This window comes from Rhipicephalus microplus, chromosome X, assembly GCF_043290135.1.
Source record: "Rhipicephalus microplus isolate Deutch F79 chromosome X, USDA_Rmic, whole genome shotgun sequence".
NCBI lineage: Eukaryota > Metazoa > Arthropoda > Arachnida > Ixodida > Ixodidae > Rhipicephalus > Rhipicephalus microplus.
Window position 1 is genome coordinate 34,839,555 of NC_134710.1, and position 22,646 is coordinate 34,862,200.

At 44.4% G+C, this 22,646-nt stretch overlaps 1 protein-coding gene across 1 annotated transcript in view; it reads right to left on the minus strand.

Moving 5' to 3' along the window:
* Positions 1-298: 298 nt before the first annotated feature.
* LOC119175779 (uracil-DNA glycosylase 2) overlaps positions 299-22,646 on the minus strand; it is a 59,778-nt gene continuing 37,430 nt past the window's right edge. The window contains exons 7-8 of the mRNA XM_037426750.2: positions 19,442-19,620; positions 299-914 (exon numbers count right to left, since the gene is read on the minus strand). Of these exons, the coding sequence (XP_037282647.2) occupies positions 771-914; positions 19,442-19,620 (323 nt within the window). The 3' untranslated portion in view covers positions 299-770. The remainder of the gene's footprint in view (positions 915-19,441; positions 19,621-22,646) is intronic.

Sequence of the window (22,646 nt, forward strand, 5' to 3'; positions counted from 1 at the left end):
GATGCACCTACCCAGGCGCGTTTGCATGCACGCCTATCGAAATGCAACCACTACATCTGAATCAAAACCATGCCTTCATGCCTAGCAGTGTGATGCCATGCCACTATGGCAGGTGTCATTCCATCAACAAAGTATATGATTACATGTAACCTATTATTGCAAGATAGAATTGAATCACAGTGCACCTTAGAATGTAAAATGTAAATGAATCATGTAATCATGAAAAAAAATGTCCTTGAACAGCACGCTCTTTTTATGAACAAGTTTGCTTCAGAATCATAAAAGGGAGGCCTTTGAATAAACAGGCACAATTCGAAGCTTTTATTGAGAACATACTTTTGCAGCAAGAACATACGCCTACAACCATGTGATAAGAAGAAAAGCTATATACTTGTCGTGCTGCATTCTAAGACATGTGAAATAATGAAATATAAAAAGATGTGTTATGGCATGCCTGGCTAGGCTTGTAAGGACAAGAGTTTTTAACAAAGTGCCAGTAAAATAGAAGTTTTGTATAAGGCACATTTCAAAAACACTGACATGCAAGTGCTGTCTATGCACTTGCAAATATTGTACAGGTACTTTTCTTTGGCAACTCACACATTGAACACAACAATTGCACAATGAATTTGGAAATAACATGTAATAAGATGCAAAAACAAACTCAATTGTCAATGGCACAGCTGCTTATGCTGGGCTATTATAAACAGAAAGATGATTAAATGCTGGTATAAGACATAAAATCTAAATTCTCGAGTTCTTGGCACAAGTCAAGGCAAACGGCTCCAATCAATTGGTTGCTTTCGATGCTTTATCAGGTATTCATTGGCCTTAGAAAAGTGGCGGCAGCCAAAAAAACCCCGTGAAGCTGACAGTGGTGATGGGTGAGCACACTGAAGAATCTGGTGTTTTTTCTGCAAGTGAACGTACAAAGACTCTTTGTTTACATATATACACACATATACCATGTAACAAAGCACTATGAGATTGTTGAAAGGCTTTTATGCATTATAGCCAAATGGCATAATGAGTTTACTTGTAATGAAGTAAGACGGTACACCATGCCACGGAGGAGAGCACACAGAAGTCATTAACATAGGATAAAATCCAAAGAAACATCACTGTGAGACAGCGCATATGGCCCAAAACACTCATCTTGCATCCTATCTGGTATCCAGAAAAAGCACAATTCATCTTAAAGGAAACGCAAAAGTAATGTGTATGCATAAAAAAGTAGAGGTGCAGGCTGTTTAGAACTTGGCTTTGCAAAGGAGTTGCACTGGAGTATACTTGGAGAAGAAATGGTGTTTGGGATCTGTTGAAGCAGCACAACAGTAAGGGTACTTGGTGCTAATTTTCGTAACTGTGTGAACATGAAATGATGCTCTAAAGAAAAGAAAGACAAGCCCAACGATGAGAGGGCAGCCATACACTCGTGTGCATTATGACATGGAAGAGAGCCACGGCATCATCGCGATATAACGATGTGTACTGAGGCAAAGCCCTACTGACAAGTGAAAACATCGTAGAACCTGTTGCCACGTAACGGGTGCTGCGAGCAGACGGGAAAAATCAGTTTCACCACAAAGGAAAAGCAATGCATCTGATAGCAAACAAATCAGTAACAAATTAGAATGTTATCTGAAGTAAGCCTAGCAGCTATTTTGTTTGAATTTCATCTCGCACAAATAATCAAAACACTGGTTGACGGGAATACAGCCACTCTATAGAACAGAAGTTTTTTATGCTGCATGTTCCCTCAATGCAAAATAAGTGGTCACAGCACAGCCAGTCTCCTGACATCTGTCAAGAGAGCACTTGTGACCGTGCCTTTATGAGCAAAGTTTGCAGTTATTGCTCGTGTGATGCGGCATCCCATCATGCTCCTTTGCCCTATGAAAAACTGACAGGTTCCTCTCTGCTTGAGGAACCATTGACTACCAGCCTCAAACACAGGGCGATTTTATCACATGCACCCTCGGTGCGAGAGATGGCAGGCTCGTTTCATGCCTGCTTCAATTGTTTTCATTCCCAGCACTTCTGCGCTTTTTGCTCACACATAGAACATATGATACATGGGGCCATGTTACTGATTTAGACATTTTATACGGAACATGAGGACAAAAGCAAAACCTGTCGAGAGAGTTTGTATAATTGCTGCTGCAGTGAAAAAAACTCCACCAAATCAGTAAACCCACAGCTTACTTAAAAAAATATTTGTAGAAAATGAGAACCTTCTGTTTGTGACTGCCTACAAGCACAGTATATTCTATCACCAGCCCAACTTTTTATAGGTAATGCAGCACTGTATCAAAGACCATCATTAGGCGATAGGCACACAGTTGTAGGATACATACATCGTACAATCTACACTCGTTATAACAGACCTGGGTACAATGGACTTTAATGGAGCAAAGCTTGCCTTTAACGGACTGCAATACAACAGACTATCGGCTACAGGAGACAAAATTAGTGGCATTTTTTTATCAAATTTGCACGCATATAGAAGACTTTTGCCGCATTGACACGGGCTGATAACAGATTTGACCACGCCACTTTCAGCATGCTAAAGCCATGGTAATTTTAAATTGCAGCTGGCAACATTGGTGGCTTTCGGCCAAGCCAAGCCTCTATCCAGCCAAGCCAGTCTGAGCACATTGGCAGCGTTATGCACGGACGTGGCTAGTTGACGCCCATCGCTGTGTTCCTGTGCTTGACTGTTCTGTCTATTCGCTGATTTCGGCGTAATGGCCTCCAGCCAGCGGAAGCAAATTTTGCTGAATGACAAGCTCAAGATAGTGAACACGGTTGGGCATGGTGAGAAACAGGCAGACATCGCAAAAACAATGAGACTGTCCAAGCAGTTCAATTGTGAATAATAGGAGTATTGCTGGCAAAAAAGTGTTGGGGGAATTTAATCCCAAGCGCTTCAGGCTCAGCGAGGCGACGTATTGAGTCCGCACTACTTGTGTGGCTGCGTGATGCCCGATCTCACAATATTCCAGTGAAGGGATTCTTACTGAGGAAGCGGGCCAAACAGCTAGCTGTGGTCCTCGGACACGACGGCATCCCTTTCAGCGACTGATGGCTGAAGCGCTTCAAGGCAAGGCACAGCGTCACATTCATGCAAATTTGCGGTAAACACAACAGCGTGAGTGTCGACGCCATCACTGAATGGCAAACCAACAAGCTACCGGCGCTTCTTTCCAGATACAGTGAGAAAGGCATATTTAATGCAGATGAAAGTGATTTATTTTATAAGGCCAAACCAAATAGGACTTCCACAGTTTCCAGAAATCACTGTCACAATAAGCGCTCCAAGGAGCGCTTGTCCACATTATTTTGTTATAACATGACCGACACCGAGAAGAGAAAACTGTGGGAGATTAGGAAAGCCTCACACCTTGTGGGACATAAAGAACATGCCAGTTGAGTGGACTGCTAATACAAAGGCATGGATGACGAAGGACATTTTCAATGCCTGACTATTGCAGTTCGACTGGGAGATGATAAAGCAGAAGAGAAAGGTGCTACTCTTTCTGGACAACTGCCCCAGCCATATGAAACCACCCCAGATGGAAGCAATTGAGCTGGCTTACTTTCCCCCAAATGCGATCTCTGTACTGTAGCCAATTGACCAAGGAGTCGTGAATTCCGTGACGGCTGCCTACCGTACTTGCCTTGTCGAACGCCTGCTCTTTGACATGCAGAATAATCGGGCGTCGAATATAGACGTCAGGTTTCCTGTGGAAGTGTTGGCGAGCGTTTGGCAGCAAATCAGAGGTACAGTAAGTAGAAATTGTTTCAGGAAGGCTGGTTTTGAACAAAAGGATGGCAGCGCCGATGACAGTGCAGATAAAGAGTCGTCTGTACCAGATGAAACATCAGACCTGTTGGTGTGGAATCAAGTCAGGGAGGCATACGGGGCAGACAGCTTCTCTGACTTCGTCACATTGGACAACAACGTCATCGACAATGAGGAGCTGACTGATGAGGAGGTGAGAGCGACGATCGAAGCCCGTTCTGAGCTGTCATCAGACGACAGTGATCAAAAGACGAGTCCCCTGCAGTAAAGTTGACTGCAGTGTTGAAGTGTTGCAGCTGAGTGAAATGCGGCGCAAAATGATGACATCATCGCTCAAGGGTGCTCGTCAATCGTTGATCACTAATTTTTTCAAAGTAGTTGTAAATAAAAAGCTTTTGTTTGTGTTTTGCATTAGATATTCGTCGCTCATTCTGGTATCGCTGTTAGACATCGCAACCATGATTTGAAAGCAAGATGTTCCGGTGCTCCTAGCAGATGAGTACTGCTGTCAAATCGCTCCCAGCAATAAGAGGCCCTACTTCAGCAGATATGTCTTCGCGTCCACACAAAAGAGAATTCATTCGAAGCAGATCAACAGGAACCGATGAAAAAGCGTTTTATAAGCGGGCTAAGCTTTGCTGCTGAGCAGGAGCCACATGGCGTCCCTGCATATACTGTAACAGCACTTTGCTGATATTTGGTTAATAGTCGCTGCTAGTAATCGAAGTCTTGTGTAACCATGCTGGCGAATGGAACCATCAGACCTAGCCTGTCCCATAAAGCTGATCGGAACGGTCACACAACGACACATGCACGCACCCCCCCGTCTCACCGCGAAGTATGGATATTACGGACTTCGAATACAGTCGAAACACGCAATAACGAAATCGCCGGGGAAACCGAAAAATTTCGTTTTCGCGAGAATTTCGTTGCCGCGAGTATGAGACATGAAAACAGTGATACGGCCAGCAGAACGAAAATTTATTGCCAAAGTCGGTCAACTTACTTTGCCGACCCTTGCCATGCAACAACTTCAAAGCTCTCACTTCGCACTAGAAAAACTGGTCCATTGCTACGTCGTCGTCATCTGCGCCGAAGAGGGAGCGAAGGGTGTTCAGCGCATCCAAAACAACCCGCGGGTTGTTTTGGATGCGCTAGCGCGTCGTTTCTGCCCGCAGTCTCGTTGTCAGCGGAGTTAGGGCTAAAGCAAACTCCGATGACGCGCCGCGCTCGTAGACCGCGCGCCCGCTCGTAGTAATCTGCCCGTGCCGCCGCTTACAGCTTCGTTGCTTGCGACGAAGCACGTCGCCACGAGTGCGCTAGCGCGTCGTTCCTGCCCGCAGTCTTGCTGTCGGCGGAGTGAGGGCTAAAGACGACTCCCATGACGCGCTCGTAGTAACCTGATTGCACATCCGCTTACTGCTCCTAACTAAAGCGTAATTACATCTTAAGTGATCATCGAGCCGTGAACACGTCACGAAGTAGCAATTTTCGAGAGCCATGTCCTCGCGACGCACAAGCAGCAGACGACGATCTCCCGGAGCGAGCATCGGGCCAATGGCGAGGCGAGCTGAGGCAACAAGGCGGCCACAGCCAATCAAGGGCCTCAAAACAACCTTCAAACATTTGCTTTTTGTGTGCTTGTTTTTAAAGGGAGGAGCCAGCTGAGGCGGGAAAGTTAAACACAGAAAAATGCTCTTTCCGATGAGCCCAAGAAGCCAACTCCCAGCCCCGCCACGGCAAAGCACCGTGGTAGAAAATTCGTTAATGCGGGATCGCTGTCCAAAAACATTTCGTTGCCGCGAGATAAGTAATACATGGGCTTCTATGAACGTTCACCGGGGGTCCAGAAAAATTTCGTTGCCGCAGGGATTTCGTACTCACGGTGTTTCGCTATTGCGGGTTTCGACTGTAGAACGGACTTATTTTGCCAGAATATCATGGTCTGTTGTAACGAGAGTAGACTATATGCAGAAAATGTATGCGCTCAAAGAACGAAGGCTTACTAGAAAGTTTTGACAGTGAAGTGAGTGCTTTTTCCACGAGAACATTGTCAGTAAGAGTACTATAGCTAATTTTAAATAAACTCATGAAACTTCACATTTATGCAATGCCACAAATACTGAAAAAGTGTTCTATTTTTGCTATTTTTGTCTCAATTGAGGAACATGCTTAATGTTTGCTCACCCCCCCCCCCCCCCCACACACACACACACACTATATACGTGAGTTGGCACACAGTATACCACATGCATTTTCCTTCAAACCCTGTCACCTGTTTCACATATATCCATCAAGGCTCAGTGTACTTTACAGAGTACACTTGCTTTTTCTGGAACATAAAATACACAACAGAACATTCTGATCTTACTAAATGGAATTTCAGAAACCAAAGGTTTCAGAAGGGTAATCCTAACATTTTGCATTGACTTGTTTCTATTTTTTTCAATTCTATGAGTCATTAAGCTTTAATTTATTGATAGATATGTGGGGTTTAACATCCCAAAACCACCATATGATTATGAGAGACACCGTAGTTGAAGGCTCCGGAAATTTCGACCACCTGGGGTTCTTTAACGTGCACCCAAATCTGAGCACACGGGCCTACAACATTTCCGCCTCCATCGGAAATGCAGCCGCCACAGCCGGGATTACATGAAATATATAAATGCTCTCTAAATGACACCAATTAGCTAAGCGCCCATTTCGTAATTTTAGCACGAAATATGTGGGTAGACTATAATAAACAGATGCCCTGTGACTAAATAGGGATGTGTGCATCAACTATTGATTCCAGGCAATCAAGTGTGTAGACAGTCTTTTTTACACATTGCAGGACATTTCGAATGTGTCTTTCATGAGTCATGGTGCTGTGTTTAAAATAGAACACACATGATAATGACGATAATAAAACTTTATTTTGGTCCACAGATAATGCAGGGGAAACCCTGCCACATCACTAGTTCCTCGTAGGAACCGGTTTGCCAAGCCGAGCGTGGCGGCCAGTTCACGGGCACTCTGGAGGGCCATGGTTACGCATGCGAAATTTAAGCAGGCGACTAAATATAGTTGCATGTACTGTGCTTTCGAACAGCGATGTGTCACGCTTGGATGCGCAAGCAGTAGCCAACGCCGCTTTGCGAAGCATTAAAGAAAAAACGAGACGAAGAGATGTAAATTATAGGCCTTATGCAAAATTTCTGTCATCTGTCGGCCGTTGTGCGCATAGCCGCCATGTTAGAGGCTCCGCGCGGCGCAGTACTATAGTGTACTAGAATATCCTAGTACACTATAGCAGTATGCGCAGGCCCGCGTGTGTTTACATAGATGTATACGTAAGGCGTATTGACGTGAGGCGTGTATTGGCTGATAATCGCAATGCCGACGTATTGCTGCGTCACTTGCAGCACACAGAGAGGAACTCGGAATGCTGAAGTGAAAAGGTAAGTCGCAAACTTTGCCCCCCCCTCCCCCCTTCTTTCTTTCAAGCTGATGGCGTTTCCAGCATGCGCTCCGGCTGCTGCTTCCGAAATACGTGTTTGCATTCTTCTTTTTATGCAAGTAAGACGTTCAATAATTGTTAAGGGCGACGGCGACGGCGGCTGACAACTACGACACCGCGCGTGACCCGTGTTCTGATCTCATAACAGCTTCCGCTGTAAATAAAAAATTATAGCACATCCACGGAATGAATTATGACTGCACCGAAGCGTTCGTTCGTGCATCAGTCCATCCGTACGTGCGCCCGTTTGTGCATGCATCTGTCCGTCTGCTTGTCTGTCTGTCCATCCACCTAGCGAACACTTCAAGTACCACCACTTCGCTTCTGTTTATCATATATTCATCATATACAAGCACCACCCTCCCGTGGACAATCCAGGGACTAAACGAGAGTATAAACCACATTTCTGCTGTCAGCACTTTGTTAACACCGAGAGCGTGATAACGACGCCATGCTGCGTTTTCTGTAACATGTGGACATGCGGATATGTGCCAGAGGGTGGGTATATGCCACAGGTTTCCTACTACGACAGCGGGACACATAATCCACGCCATAAGGAGCTTTGCCCCTAAAAAATGTACTCAAGGATATCAATTCGCATTATATGTTTACACAGTTGCCTCACAGCAGAAGTAACCAGTGAGGAGATGCATCAAAAATAAGTTTCACTCGTACACAATCACAAGCCTTTGGCGAATAACAGTGCAGCGTGTGTGCAAACTCTTTTTATTATGGGTGGGGGGGGGGGGTATTTGCTTTTTTTTACTTCCTCATTTGAGAAGCTCCTGGATATCCGGAGTAAACGATCCTTGGAAAACTTCCAATCCTTCATCCGATATATGCTCTGCTCCATTATATGGTCAATAAAATTCTGAGATGCCTCAATAAAATTTTTTAAAGGCCCCGTTGGTATACTGCTACGATGTCTTACCCTTCTTTTCAGCTGTTAATTGTACGTCGTTCGCGAATTATTCAGTTCTTTTTTGCCTGTACCACTCCTTTGTGGGTGAAAGTTGGGGTTGGTGGGATTTTGACAGCTCCATGAATTAGAGGCACTTTAGGTGAAAGTATTTCCCCGACTTTTCAGAGGAGCTCGCTTCCTTTTTCTCCTACAGGAGGGCTCCGGAGCCCTCCAGAGTGGAGGGCTCCGGAACTTCGACCACCTGGGGTTCTTGCACCCAAATCTGAGCACACGGGGGAAGGGGGGGGGGGGGGGCTACAACATTTCCACCTTCATCGGAAATGCAGCCGCCGCAGCCGGGATTCGATCCCGCGACCTGCGGGTCAGCAGCCGAGTACTTTAGCCACTAGACCACCACGGCGGGGCGTCATTAAGCTTTAGGAGCAGAAGAGCCCGATGAACACATGTGGTCAGTACTCCTTTTTCTAAATTGATTTGAGGTTTTACTTACAATTTCATTGCTGAAAAAGAAAACAGACTGCTTGTGCTTTTCCAATAATGATATAATTCCTGCAAAGCGTACATAGTTTTTCTCTGAGGTGTTATCAAATGTGTGTGCACTTTACATTTTACAATGCGACTTGGTGGGAGCATACATGTGCTTATTGTTGTGCGTTGCCCCAGAGATCGCACCAACAATTTTCTTGGGAAGAATGCCATTTTTTCTGGTTATCCGAGACTCACGAGGCAGTCACAGATGTTGCAGTGAATATACGAGAGCACGTTGATGTTTTCAATGTTGCTTATGACCCTAACATAGAAACTTAGGAGAAGGAGAAGAATGACAATGGTATGAATGGATGCTCTCTGCTAACAATAAAAAACAGAACGAAACAAACGTGAGAAACATAGTTTCTGTTTTGATCGAGGAAAGATTACCCCCTTTCCCCTTAAAGGCCAAAGAGAACAGCATAGTTGTTATGCTGACGGACGACAACATTATATTCTTGATAAATAGTCAATGTCGTGCCGAATGAACAACCACACAAAGAAAGAAACACACATAGACACCACGGGCGCTCACTTACAACTTTTATTTCTTGAGGAAACAGGCTAATATAAGCCCACTCTTCGCCGACACATGCGCAACATGATCAGCCCTTCTCTTACTTAATCATGCTATTGGACACATGCTCTCTAAATAATGTATTTCTGACTCGTATAAGTTTAGTAACGTTTCGCTAGCACACTTACTACCCCGTTTCCGTATGTGATATGCCTCCAAAATTACAGTGAGAGAACACACTCTCACTGTAAAGAATAAGGCCAGTGTGCATCTAAGCGCGCATGTTACAGCTTGTGGATGCACACCAGACTTCACGCAGATTAGGGTCCTGGGAAGAAGTACAAACAAGTTAGCACGGAAAACCTGTATGAGTCAGAAAAACAGCATGTGTTCGATAGCAAGATTAAGTAAAAGAAGGGCTGATCATGTTGTGCATGTGTCGACGAAAAGTGGATTTATATTAGCCTGTTTCCTCAAGGAATAAACAGTTGTAAGTGAGCGCCCGTGGTTTCTATGTGTGTTTCTTTCTCTGTGTGGTTGTTCATTCGGCGCGACGTTAAACACTACGATTAACCTGCGAGTAACTACAGAATTGTCATCTTACAAAACGTGGTACCAGCTCAGATAATCGAAATCGCCGCAGACAACGCATACAGGGTCTTCTACTACACTGAAGGTTTCAGCTGACCCTCTACGCGTCGACTATTGTTTTGTCATTGAGTTGCAAAATAGCAAGAGATCTCCTGTATCTGCTGTGCTTGCTATTTCCCACTATCCATACGGATATTTTGACAAGAAGCTTGGAAAACAATATAGGACTGTCACAATACATCGAAATAGTGTTGCAAGAAGTGTGACATTATGCTTTCCATGAAGAGCTGGTGTTTCTATTAGTTGCATGGTCGAAGAAAATTTCGGTATTTGTTCGGCAAGGGCCTAGCATACTCCTCATTCTTGCATCAAACCAGCTTGAACATGGCTGTGTCAAGAGCCCAGCATACTTCATAAAGTACAGTGTCATAACTGCGGAAAAAGTTTAAGAAACTCTACAAAAATTTGCACGTATTAATTATCACAGTTGACAAAATGTGCTAAAGCTCAATAAAATCCAACCAGCAGTTCTTGCATGTGCCTTAATAGGTTAAGCACACTACGACAGTACTCGCCAACGTATATGTTGTCCACCAAACAATATGTACGCGTGTCAGCATGTACTAGCTTTCTCCTACATGCCTCGTGACATCGCAACGCTTTGGCAGACATCACCTGGTAACAAGGAGAATTGAAAATGCTCCAAGATGCACAATCTGGATTTGGCTACTAGCTTTCGGGGAAGTTGGCACAGGACAATGTTTGTTCACAAGAGACACTCAAAAAGGTCCTTGATGCACATGTTTCGAATAGCAGAAGCGATAAGAATGGTCTCGAGTCTATTTAAAGCGGCAGCGTGCTCTTCACCCAGTCCCGTGGTATATACAAGCTGCCTGAGGCTATTAATGTAGCCAAGTACTATAAGCACACTTGTGGGCACTGGCTCCCAAGTTTCGTCATCCTCGCCATCTGATTCCTCCAAATCGCTCCTGCCGTGTGCTTGATTCAGAAGGCCCTCATTCGTGCACATTTCCGCTGTGTTGGAATCATTACCCCCGTAATGAAATCATCGTAGCAGATGTCCTGCACGCCGCAGGGGTGGTCCTGTTCGGAAGCGTCAGGTGTCCCACATCGACGTCAGCCTCGCGAAAACAGTTTCGCACACATTTAGTTGTCACCGCCGCCCACGAAGCCTTCATCATCCCCACAGCTGAATACAGAGACACCCGAAGCGGCTAGTTAGCTGCCAGGCGGTCAATAGATAAGAGCAAGCATTCGAGAACGCGGCACCTATAATAAGTCTTAAACGCGCAGATTACGCCCGAGCTAAGCGGTCACCCTTTCGACGTTTTGTTGAGCGGCAGGAAAAAGCGTGGAAGGCCTCCTGTCCACAATTCTGACTACACACGCTCACAAACAGCGAGCAAGGCGCGCACACGTGACGTAGAAGCCAGCATGCGTGGAACTGCTCTGGGCCCATTTCTAGTCTGAAAATAAAACTTCTGAACTCGAGCCAGCGTGGCTGGTGTTGCAGAGTGGTTGCAGACAAGCAGAGTTGTGAAAAAAGAAGAGAGCGAGAGACAGTCGAAGGAGTTGCAATACAACGAAGAGTGGCGAGAAGGCGACCTTGAAAACCAAAACAAGCAGGAAGAAGGCAGGTCAGGTAGCTTGCTTGTAGGGTCCATGAAACACACAACTCGCACGTAAGAAAACTTGGGAGAGCGGTCTGCGTGCACAGAGGTCAAAGAATCGCATTGTGGTGCTGGCAGACTTGCGCGGCCCCGCCGACTTCAATAATTAGCGATTGGTTCCATCAATAATTTGCGATTCGTTCCATGTTGAAGCCATTATTATGCTTCCGAACGCATGCGGAGGGTGCGAGAACAGGTCCAAAATATGGAACAAATCGCGAATTATCAAAGTCAGTGGGGTAGTGCAAGCGCGTGCACTGGAACGATACGACACCGATGCAGACAAGACACAGACCATGTTGGCAAATGGCCTGGTCACTCCAGGCGAGCGACGCCAACGATAGCGTAGCAAAACCAGCGGTCAAAAACTGAGGGGAGACTATAGTTGGCCAACCGGTCTTCAAGATACCAGTGGCAGTGTGAAAACACGGGCCTCGTTTGACGATGCGGGGTGCTCCGAGTACCGGAAGGGTAGACAAAGGACAGAGGGGTACGTAACAGAAAAAAAAACAAACGGGGCGACTGACAGCTATAGTGCTGCGGAACCTCGCCGATGGCTTATCAGTGGTCGAAAATGATTCCTGGGAAGTCGCCGGAGTGCCGACTCCGTTCGCTGTAACCGAACGGCGACACTCAAGACGTTCGCTGTAAGTGCGATTTTGTGCCTTTGAAATAATGTATAATAAAACCTCGTTAATTCGAATTTGATTATTTCGAAATCCCACTTAATTCGAAGGACTTCCACGGTCCTGTATTTTTCAATGTAAGTTTTAGTGAATAATTGACCATTTGCGGGAAAACTACTGCGCATGATCAGTAATGGCACATCAGCCCGGCTGGCCGCCGATCATACATTCGTTAGCCGTGGTTGAGCGGCCATGCTTTCGTAGTTAGGGCAAATATGCCAAAGCAATGCATGGAATATTTTACCGAGATAGAAGCATGAAGAGCTGGGTTTGATGGTTCATGTTTAGGTGCGAAAAAACATATGAAATCTACCGGTGATTGTGTGTGATTGGTTGTGCCTTCATCGTCCTTCTTTTGAGTTTTCGCTGGTTTTTGTCGCAGCAAAACCGAGAAATCAGCGCCAACTTTGACAGGTTCTCATCCGCGAGGCTACGTGCTGAAAAGAGATGCTCGGATAATGGCATGTGAAGAGTTGGCAGAGGAGGAGCCTTTATTGAAAGAGGGGAGTGTAGCGCACGCGGCTCGCTCTGCGTCCCGTACCAGCGCTGGCTGAACACTTTCTGATATCTTTAGTGTACCACGGCAGCACACGAGTCTCGCGTATATCAGTGTTACTGCACAATACTTCGGCTAATACGTGAAGATGCGCTCTCACGTATCTGCGCGAACCATTATTCAATTTGACGTGTATTAAGCCAACCTGCGGTTTTTGTTTTTCTTCGTAGCTATGACAGCCAAAAAGTGGTCATCAGGTAACTACTACGTTGTTTTTGGGTGCAGTAACAACTACAAAAAAAGAAAAATGCTGTCGAAAGACTAATGTCATGTGCATCACCAGACACAGAGTTTTTGTGGCTGTGGACTCTTCAAGTTGCAGCAGCTTATATGGCTTGCAAACTTAAACAGGAAAAACGTCGTACCTTCCACGGGTACTCGGTTACGTTCAAAGCACTTCTCAGGCTTACGAAGGGCAAGGACTTCGACACCAGTGTTCAACCTCGGCTATCAACAGAAGGTAGGCAGCCTACAGTTATTCCAACGATGACAATATTGCCCTGATAAACAGCCCTACATAACATTTATCTCTATCGCAGGTAAAAGTTCCGCGGCACTGAGAGTCATTCCAATATCATGCGTAAAAAAAGATAAAAAGGGGACGCCCAGGCACGTCAGCGTTGTTTGAGATAAGAGCTGTATTCAAATGCACACCTGTAAAAACAAACAAGCGAGTAAGATACGGTCATTCCTTCAGAGTTGAGAAACGATTTAGACAACAGTTAGCGCGCAGTTAACAAAAGCCGTCAGTGCCGCAAAATAAAAACGACCTACTACACTCCAATGCACAGATTCATGCAAGAGCGGTTGACAATGCGATGGCATGGCATAAAGAAATCTTGTTAGAAAAGCGAATGACTACAGCTCAAGAAAGATATTCACTATGCTCTTGAAGTATTGTAGCTCATTTTGGAAAAGATAGACCTGGAACACAGCGCATTCTTCGAGCAGAAAGTTGGTGCTGTGAACACACTGCATCAACAGAGCAGACTCGTTCGTGGCTCCGTATAATAAAACCATTGACCGTCAGCGACTTGAACCTTGTGAGAATGTGTCATAAAGTCATTCTCTAAAGAACCTGAATCCCTTCAGTCGAAATTCACCGTGTAAAAGTTGCAAAAGAACAACAAAATTACAGCCGCACGCTTACCTTCTATGCAAACAGCAAGCTTCCCGCATGTTAGATAGGTTGCCAGACCAGAAAAGGGCCACCCGCTAGCAAGATGGCGGCGCCCACGAAAAAAATGTCTATATGTATATAGTAAAAGTTATTTATAAAATATCACCCGGTAACACAGTCGCACTGCGTTTCAACGATGTGACCCAGAGTAACGGCAAACACTGCCGTTTTCACGCAAACACCACAGCTCACAGACGGTGCGCAAGCTGCTTTTACCGAACATAGTTCATCGTCAGACATTTCAAGAGTCAACTTTAAGTGTATAACATAATGCTCTTCCTTGAAGAAGCAGGCGTGATGAGCCTGGAGAACCGTCGAGGTAACAGAGTGCAGGCATCATCACCTCACTTGGTTGTTGTTCAGGCTAAAAAATGAGAAATCCTTGTTTTACATCATGTACACAAACTTAAATGAAATCTTTTTCTCCTTTAACATATTGTTTCAATAATGGGCACGTTGTTTTGACCCTAAGAGCAACAAAACAAGCGCATGTCAACCGCTAAACACTGGCTCGAGCATGTTAGTTGGCAAAGATGTTTTCTAACCAAAAGCACGAGTGAAGCTTTCCTGTTTACACGACAGGAGGCACTCACTTTTCTGCAAATTCTCTCCAGGGACTAGATGCCAAATTAGAGGGCAGTCGACTCGGATTCAGGCTCTCTTTTGCCAAGCAAGGAAAACACATTGAACAGTCATTACCAGCATTGATGTATGCAGATGATATAGTATTAATAGCCAACAACAAGGAAGATCTGCAGAGATTGATAGACATCTGTGATAATGAGGGAGATAGGTTAAATTTGAAGTTCAGCAGGAAAAAATCGCCAATCATAATTTTTAATGATAACAAAAGCAGTGAGCATAATATACAGGAAGTCACGCTAGAAATACTGGATAAATACAAATATTTGGGCGTATGGATAAATAACGGGGCTGAGTACCTAAGGGAGCCCGAAAGATACGTAATGACTAAGAGTAACAGGAATGCAGCTGTAATGAAAAATATGGCACTGTGGAAGTACAATAGGTATCACGTTGTGAGAGGGATTTAGAAAGGTGTCATGGTCCCGGGTTTGACGTTCGGCCATGTGGTCTTGTGCGTGAAATCAGAAGTTCAAGCAAGATTGGAAATTAAACAACGTGGCATAGGTAGACTTGCTTTGGGAGCACACGGGAATACCCCAAATCAGGGGGTACAGGGAGACATGGGATGGACATCGTTTGATTGCAGGGAAGCCAGCAGCAAGATAGAATTTGAAGTGAGATTAAGAAAAACGGGAGAGGAGCAATGGGTGAGGAAAGTTTTCAGTTACTTGTACATGAAAAATGTCGATACTAAATAGAGAAAACGAACTCGAATATTGTCAAGCAAGTATTTAGACAACAGCAGAATACCAAGACAAAAGAAAACATCGGTTAAGAAAAAGGTGAAGGAAACGGATAGGGACATGTGGAACATTGGAATGCTTACGAAATCATCACTGGAGACCTACCGAACTTTTAAGCAGAAAATTGCAAGGGAAAAGATCTACGATAATGCTCGGGGTAGTTCTCTGCTCTTCGAGGCTAGAACGGGAGTATTGTGGACCAAGACGTTCCGAGCAAAATACGAAGGCACAGACACGGTATGTAGTGCGTGTGGAGAGGAGGAGGAAATGGCTGAACATTTGATAATGTTTTGTAAAGGGCTCCATCCTATAGTTGAAGATAATTGCGCCGAATTTTTGAAAGCATTGGTGTTTAGGGACAGTGAAGGCAAAATAGACTTTAAACGAGTAGAAATAACCAAGAGGAGGCCAATTGATTGGTGGCTACAATCGAGGCGCGAGTGAAATTCAATCCTTAAACACACAGTGATATTACTTGACTTTATGGCTAGGTGACGTCAGCCACTGCCCGAGCTAAAGGGCACAGCCGTAGACATCCATCCATCCATCCATGGTCAACTTGAAGTGGTGGCCGGCACCAGTCCGGTTAATTTGAAAACTTTGAGTGCCATGTGCGTGCCAGTTCCAGATCCCAATTTCGCCGCAAATCCACGGAAACGGCGGCCCTTAAAGCCACAAGGCAATGCAACATAGCGATACTAATGAGTGGTAGCTAAAGCACCCCAGCCTCGCAACTTCCAATGCAAAAACAAAAGAAAAAAAAAGGTCTCGTGGTTAACCAAAATGTGTGTCTGCAGAAAATTAAACAGGCTTCACTGCAATACGATGATGAGACGCGGGCAGCATACTGCATGTTTCTAGCAACATCAACGGGTCATGGTTTACCCATTCTTGCTGAGATTGCAAGCAAATTAATAAAAGACAGTTTGGCGGAATTCGCGATGTATGCAAACCTTGCCGGTTTGCCGGTTGCTCCAGCAACACCTACTTCAAAAACTAAGTTCGAATGTTTCAAAGATCAGTTTTTCCAGCCAAAATACATTGCGAGTTTCATCATAGTGGCCATTATTAAATTCCTAATTATACCAGAAAGAATGTGCAAATGGTCGCATCATGATGTGCTGACGCAGCGAGGTGCAGGCAACCTGCTGCCTGCGTGTCGCTACTGTGTTGCAGTGAAGATGTCTTGTTTTCCGCCGGCGCGCATTTCAATCAATCTCAACGGGTCTTTTTTTTTTTTTTTTTCGGTGGCAGCAGCGAGCCCCACCATTCCCCCGTGTTTGCGTCAAAATTACAAACAGGTACTGCCAAAACATAACCCTTTGAGCCGCAAGCTAGCCAGCCCAGCAAACGACTGGCACTGATTACTTTGAATAATTCTAAGCTCCTTGCATCGCACATTTTGAATGTTCTGTTAATTTGAAAACCTGCTTAATTAGAAGATTTCTCGCCACCCCAGTGACTTCAAATTGATGAGGTTTTACTCTATTTCCACATTCACGCAAGTATCGTTCGTTTTCAGCGAAAGTTCGCTTTAAGTAGGGCCGTTATATGCGGGCTCGACTGTAATCATATGTTAGTTTTGGGGCGTAAAACGCCAGATATTATTATTAGTCTACAGTGTGATCAAGTAAAAATTCGGTCAGAGTCACGTCCAGTGTTTTTTCAGTTGTTGTGTAGCAGTTAAAATGCAAATTTTTCTCTCTCTCCCACTTTTTTTTGTCCACATGTACATCAGCTAGACTGGGCGATGTGTTAACACGTGTGCCAGCGAGCATCGAAATTCATTTAATGGAGCAGTCTCATCTCGCCTCACTATGTCAGTCATGCAAATGTGATACAGTCTTTGAAACCACAGTAGTTTTGTCCCATCAACCCACTGTGAAATGCAGAGCAAGCAGGGCGTCCCCTCCCCCCATACGGTGAACGATAATCCGACCATATTTGGGAGGGGACACTTGCTCGGTCCCAGATTGGTCCATTGGCGCTTATTTCCAATCTCTCCCCCCCACCCTCAAAAAAAAAAAAGGAGGGGGCACTTGCTTAGGTGGGGGAACTTGCTCAGCATTTTACAGTAATCAGACAAAGCGAGAAATTGAGGAGGCATATAATATCACAAATGACGCTGCACTTTGTGTAAGTCAACCTTTGCAGTTGTTACAAGACAAGTAATTTGGCTGTACTAATCAACTGTAAACCTTCGTTGTTTGATTTTTCATGTCTCTTTATGACACGCAAGCTGTACCCTCATTTTGTAATTTTTTTTTTCATGCGTGTATTCTCTCCATTGTCCTGCTTTTTTTTTTTCCACTCTAAGTACATTACAACTAGAGTGCCAATGAAGGTTAGAAGACACTTATTGTTCATTACATAAGTGGTACAAGTGACATGCACGCTGTTCAGTGAATGTATCTTATTTTATTAAATGCCGACTATATTTTCTATAGTACTCTTCAAAAATCAGAAGCTCACATTCTACTTGTCGCGATGGATATTGGTTCCAAATGAATCCACGAATATAAGACCACACTTGCGCCTCACAGGCAATTGAGTTGCATCCTTTTTGTTTAATTTATTTTTTTTTATTTTTTTTTTTTTTTTTGCCGTAAATCACTGGCGTAAAGTGGGAAAGAAAAGCGTGACGCTTCTGAACCGCTCAACAGATCCTACAGTGGGGCCGATAGAAATTGTCGAGAGGCCCTCACAGCTAAACACAGAAATTCACGATTGAATTACTAAGTAATATGTTGCACCTTGCCAAATTCACGGTGTCTAAAAAGCCCTCGATTGGCACAAGGAGAAAGGTAAAGCATGGGGTCTGCACTCGTCGCAGCGGCTGCTTAGGCATACCAACTTTTTCTGTGAAAGCTTGCACGCCTGTTTGTGGCGCTGCTGTGCTTGAAAATAATCTATTTGGCTACTTCAAAGTCATCAGAAAATTTTTCACCAGGAGATTTGTGAAGCAACCTATTCAAACACAGCAGACTTGCAATAATTCAAACTCTGATAATTCATACTTTCGGTTAATTCAAACAAAATACAATTTTTTGGTTGGCCCTCTATTCTTTCAATGTATTTGCCTCTTAATTCAAACTTGATTATTCGGTTAATTCTTACTTTTTGCAGGTCCATACCAGAATATATCTGCTGCTTTCCCACTACTATTTAAAAATTTGTGTGCTTATATAATACTAACTGTCTAAAATAAAAAATAAGCACCTGAGGCCTTCAAGGAAAAAGGCTTTACAAGTATAAACAAACGTTTGAAATGAAATACGCTCATGGTGAACCGTGATGTTTTACAAGTGGTATAGACGGCTTTGTGCTGAAGGCACATATAGCAATGAAGCAGTTGGCAGTTCACAATTTCTTTAAAAGATCTGATCAGAAGTAAATGGCCAATAAACTAGTGGACTTTACACCTCTGCTTTCTGTTCACTGTGTGCAGTTAGGGCTTAAAAACACTTAAAAAACGTTTAAATGTGATAAAATCAATGCCTAATCATAATGTGTGGTGTCACCTCACCCGGAGCATCTATCTGAAAACTTCTGATAACTCAAACTTCTTGATAATTTAAACAAATTCAGATGTCTCTTCAAGTTGGAATTAGCAAGAGTCAACTGTAGTACGATCATTCTAGACTACTAAAAATGCTTTAACGCTCTTTTAAGTGCAAGCTACACAAACCGACAATTATTCTTTCTGTGGGTATATTTTTTTACATTACAGCAGCATGAATTGCAACAATGTGCTCCATCCAATAGTACTCACATACTAACAGCACATCATGAACACGGCACAACTATAAATCTATGTACAAGGCAATAATACCGATACGAGGTCGCACTGAACTATCGTTGTAGTCTACATGCAACTAAAATGAAAAGGCTGCTTGCCTTTTTATTGTGACTGTTCTTTATCATACATCAATCTATCTAATACAATACTAACAAACACTTAAAGAAAGAAGATAAGACATTAGACATCTGCTAATACCAGACCCAGTGCATACTTGTCATAGAAGGCATTGGTGTTAGCGTTCCTTTAGGAAGCAATGGCTTTAGGAGAACTGACCTGATCAATGATGGAACCTTTCTTCTGAGCGTAGGCACCCCAGAGTAAGAAAACAAGGTTGCTGCACTGCTTGTTGAGGTGACGAATGACAGCATCAGTGATGTTTTCCCAGCCTCGATCCTTGTGCGAGTTCGGTGTGTTCATACGTACTGTCAGGCATGCATTGAGCAGTAGCACACCTGAAAAGAGAGAGAGAAAAATGAGTACAGGGCTTCTGCCAGATTTCCCGCTACTTCAAACCATCATGAGTATTCCTTTTCTTTATTGTTTGTACAGGTAAGAAAGGCCCCAGTCTGACACTGCTTCACCTTCTGCCTCCCTTTGTAAGTTTATATGCTATGGAAGGAAATAAACACATTATATTTCGTTACATATTTCTCTCATTTAAGTTACTTTTACTAGTTTATCTATTAATAATCACTTACTGTATGAATTATCCACCATATTTACATTCACCCCTTCCCCATGTAATACCCTCAATGTTGGACTTTAGCAGTGGTTTTGAAATAAAGTATGCAGTATGATCCCTGCAACATTCCTCTTTTAAACTCATCGTTTAAACCATGTAATAAAGTATAAGACAGAGCCAACCCTGGCCCCGCTGAAAATGCAGCAATTCCGTTCTTCTACAGTGCATGCAGCATGCAGCCACAACCCCCACCTCTGCTGCTCCCCCTCTCTACTCTCTACAACAGATCTTTGCAGATGCTTCTACACTCAGTACGCAGACATTCCTTTGTTTTTGTTTTCAATCAAACCACGATAGCAAGCTTCTTTATCTTTCTGTCCAAGCTTCAGTGGTTTCAAGTTCTAAGCTATAAAGCATTTAACGAGAACCAACCAAGGAATCAAGCCAAGGAAACTATAGGGGATGTTATTATCTGTAGTAATTGTGACATAAAATGTGACGAAATTGATGTGGACGAAGACACGCCTTGCCATTGGCAAGGACCAAACCTGTAACCTTCAAATAACATGTCTGATGCTCCACCAATCGAGCTACGGCAGCTGTCGTCTCACCGTCCACTTTTAGGGTATATCTGTGTATTTAAACCTGGGAGTGTTCATCAGAGTTGCTCATAGCCATGACAGCGAGAAATAACACTTTTTTTTTTGCCTGTTGGCACCATATAGCACATGATCTTTATATGAGATGGCAGATAACCAATAATCCCTCTGTGATGAGGTTTATTGAATCAGAGAAGTCACAACGAGGTCGCAACAGAAAAGGGCCGTACGGCAAGGCTGGCAAAGGCAGCACAGGTTTCCGCGCTCTAATTGCGCTAGAACCTGTGCCGCCTTTGCCAGCCTTGCCGTATGGCCCTTTCCCATTGCGACCTCGTTGCGACTTTTCTGGTTCAATAAACCTCATCGCATTTGGTGGAGGTTTCTGATATCCCCAAGCAGACTTTGAGCTCCGCTGACGCAAGTTGGCCGAGAGACCACCGCACAACATGACTGACACAGTCACTACCCAGCACCTCCACCAAATGTGACGTTTATTGAACCAGAGAAGTTGCAACGAGGTCACAACGGAAAAGGGCAGTACGGCAAGGCTGGAAAAGGCGGCACAGGTTCTCATGCAATCAGAGTGCGTGGTTTTTTGCCCTCTTTCGAAGGCGCATACAGGTCGGTGCATAGGCTCCACTACACCTCTCATACTACCTGAAGGCACAAAGACTGCCAGAACAAGACACTCCCTATGAAGAATGAAAAAAAACGTCGTACCTTCCACGGGTACTCGGTTACGTTCAAAGCACTTCTCAGGCTTACGAAGGGCAAGGACTTCGACACCAGTGTTCAACCTCGGCTATCAACAGAAGGTAGGCAGCCTACAGCTATTCCAACGATGACAATATTGCCCTGATAAACAGCCCTACATAACATTTATCTCTATCGCAGGTAAAAGTTCCGCGGCACTGAGAGTCATTCCAATATCATGCGTAAAAAAAGATAAAAAGGGGACGCCCAGGCACGTCAGCGTTGTTTGAGATAAGAGCTGTATTCAAATGCACACCTGTAAAAACAAACAAGCGAGTAAGATACGGTCATTCCTTCAGAACTGAGAAACGATTTAGACAACAGTTAGCGCGCAGTTAACAAAAGCCGTCAGTGCCGCAAAATAAAAACGAGCTACTACACTCCAATGCACAGATTCATGCAAGAGCGGTTGACAATGCGATGGCATGGCATAAAGAAATCTTGTTAGAAAAGCGAATGACTACAGCTCAAGAAAGATATTCACTATGCTCTTGAAGTATTGTAGCTCATTTTGGAAAAGATAGACCTGGAATACAGCGCATTCTTCGAGCAGAAAGTTGGTGCTGTGAACACACTGCATCAACAGAGCAGACTCGTTTGTGGCTCCGTATAATAAAACCATTGACCGTCAGCGACTTGAACCATATAGCACATGATCTTTATATGAGATGGCAGATGACCAATAATCCCTCTGTGATGAGGTTTATTGAATCAGAGAAGTCACAACGAGGTCGCAACAGGAAAGGGCCGTACGGCAAGGCTGGCAAAGGCAGCACAGGTTTCCGCGCTCTAATTGCGCTAGAACCTGTGCCGCCTTTGCCAGCCTTGCCGTATGGCCCTTTCCCATTGCGACCTCGTTGCGACTTTTCTGGTTCAATAAACCTCATCGCATTTGGTGGAGGTTTCTGATATCCCCAAGCAGACTTTGAGCTCCGCTGACGCAAGTTGGCCGAGAGACCACCGCACAACATGACTGACACAGTCACTACCCAGCACCTCCACCAAATGTGACGTTTATTGAACCAGAGAAGTTGCAACGAGGTCACAACGGAAAAGGGCAGTACGGCAAGGCTGGAAAAGGCGGCACAGGTTCTCATGCAATCAGAGTGCGTGGTTTTTTGCCCTCTTTCGAAGGCGCATACAGGTCGGTGCATAGGCTCCACTACACCTCTCATACTACCTGAAGGCACAAAGACTGCCAGAACAAGACACTCCCTATGAAGAATGAAAAAAAACGTCGTACCTTCCACGGGTACTCGGTTACGTTCAAAGCACTTCTCAGGCTTACGAAGGGCAAGGACTTCGACACCAGTGTTCAACCTCGGCTATCAACAGAAGGTAGGCAGCCTACAGCTATTCCAACGATGACAATATTGCCCTGATAAACAGCCCTACATAACATTTATCTCTATCGCAGGTAAAAGTTCCGCGGCACTGAGAGTCA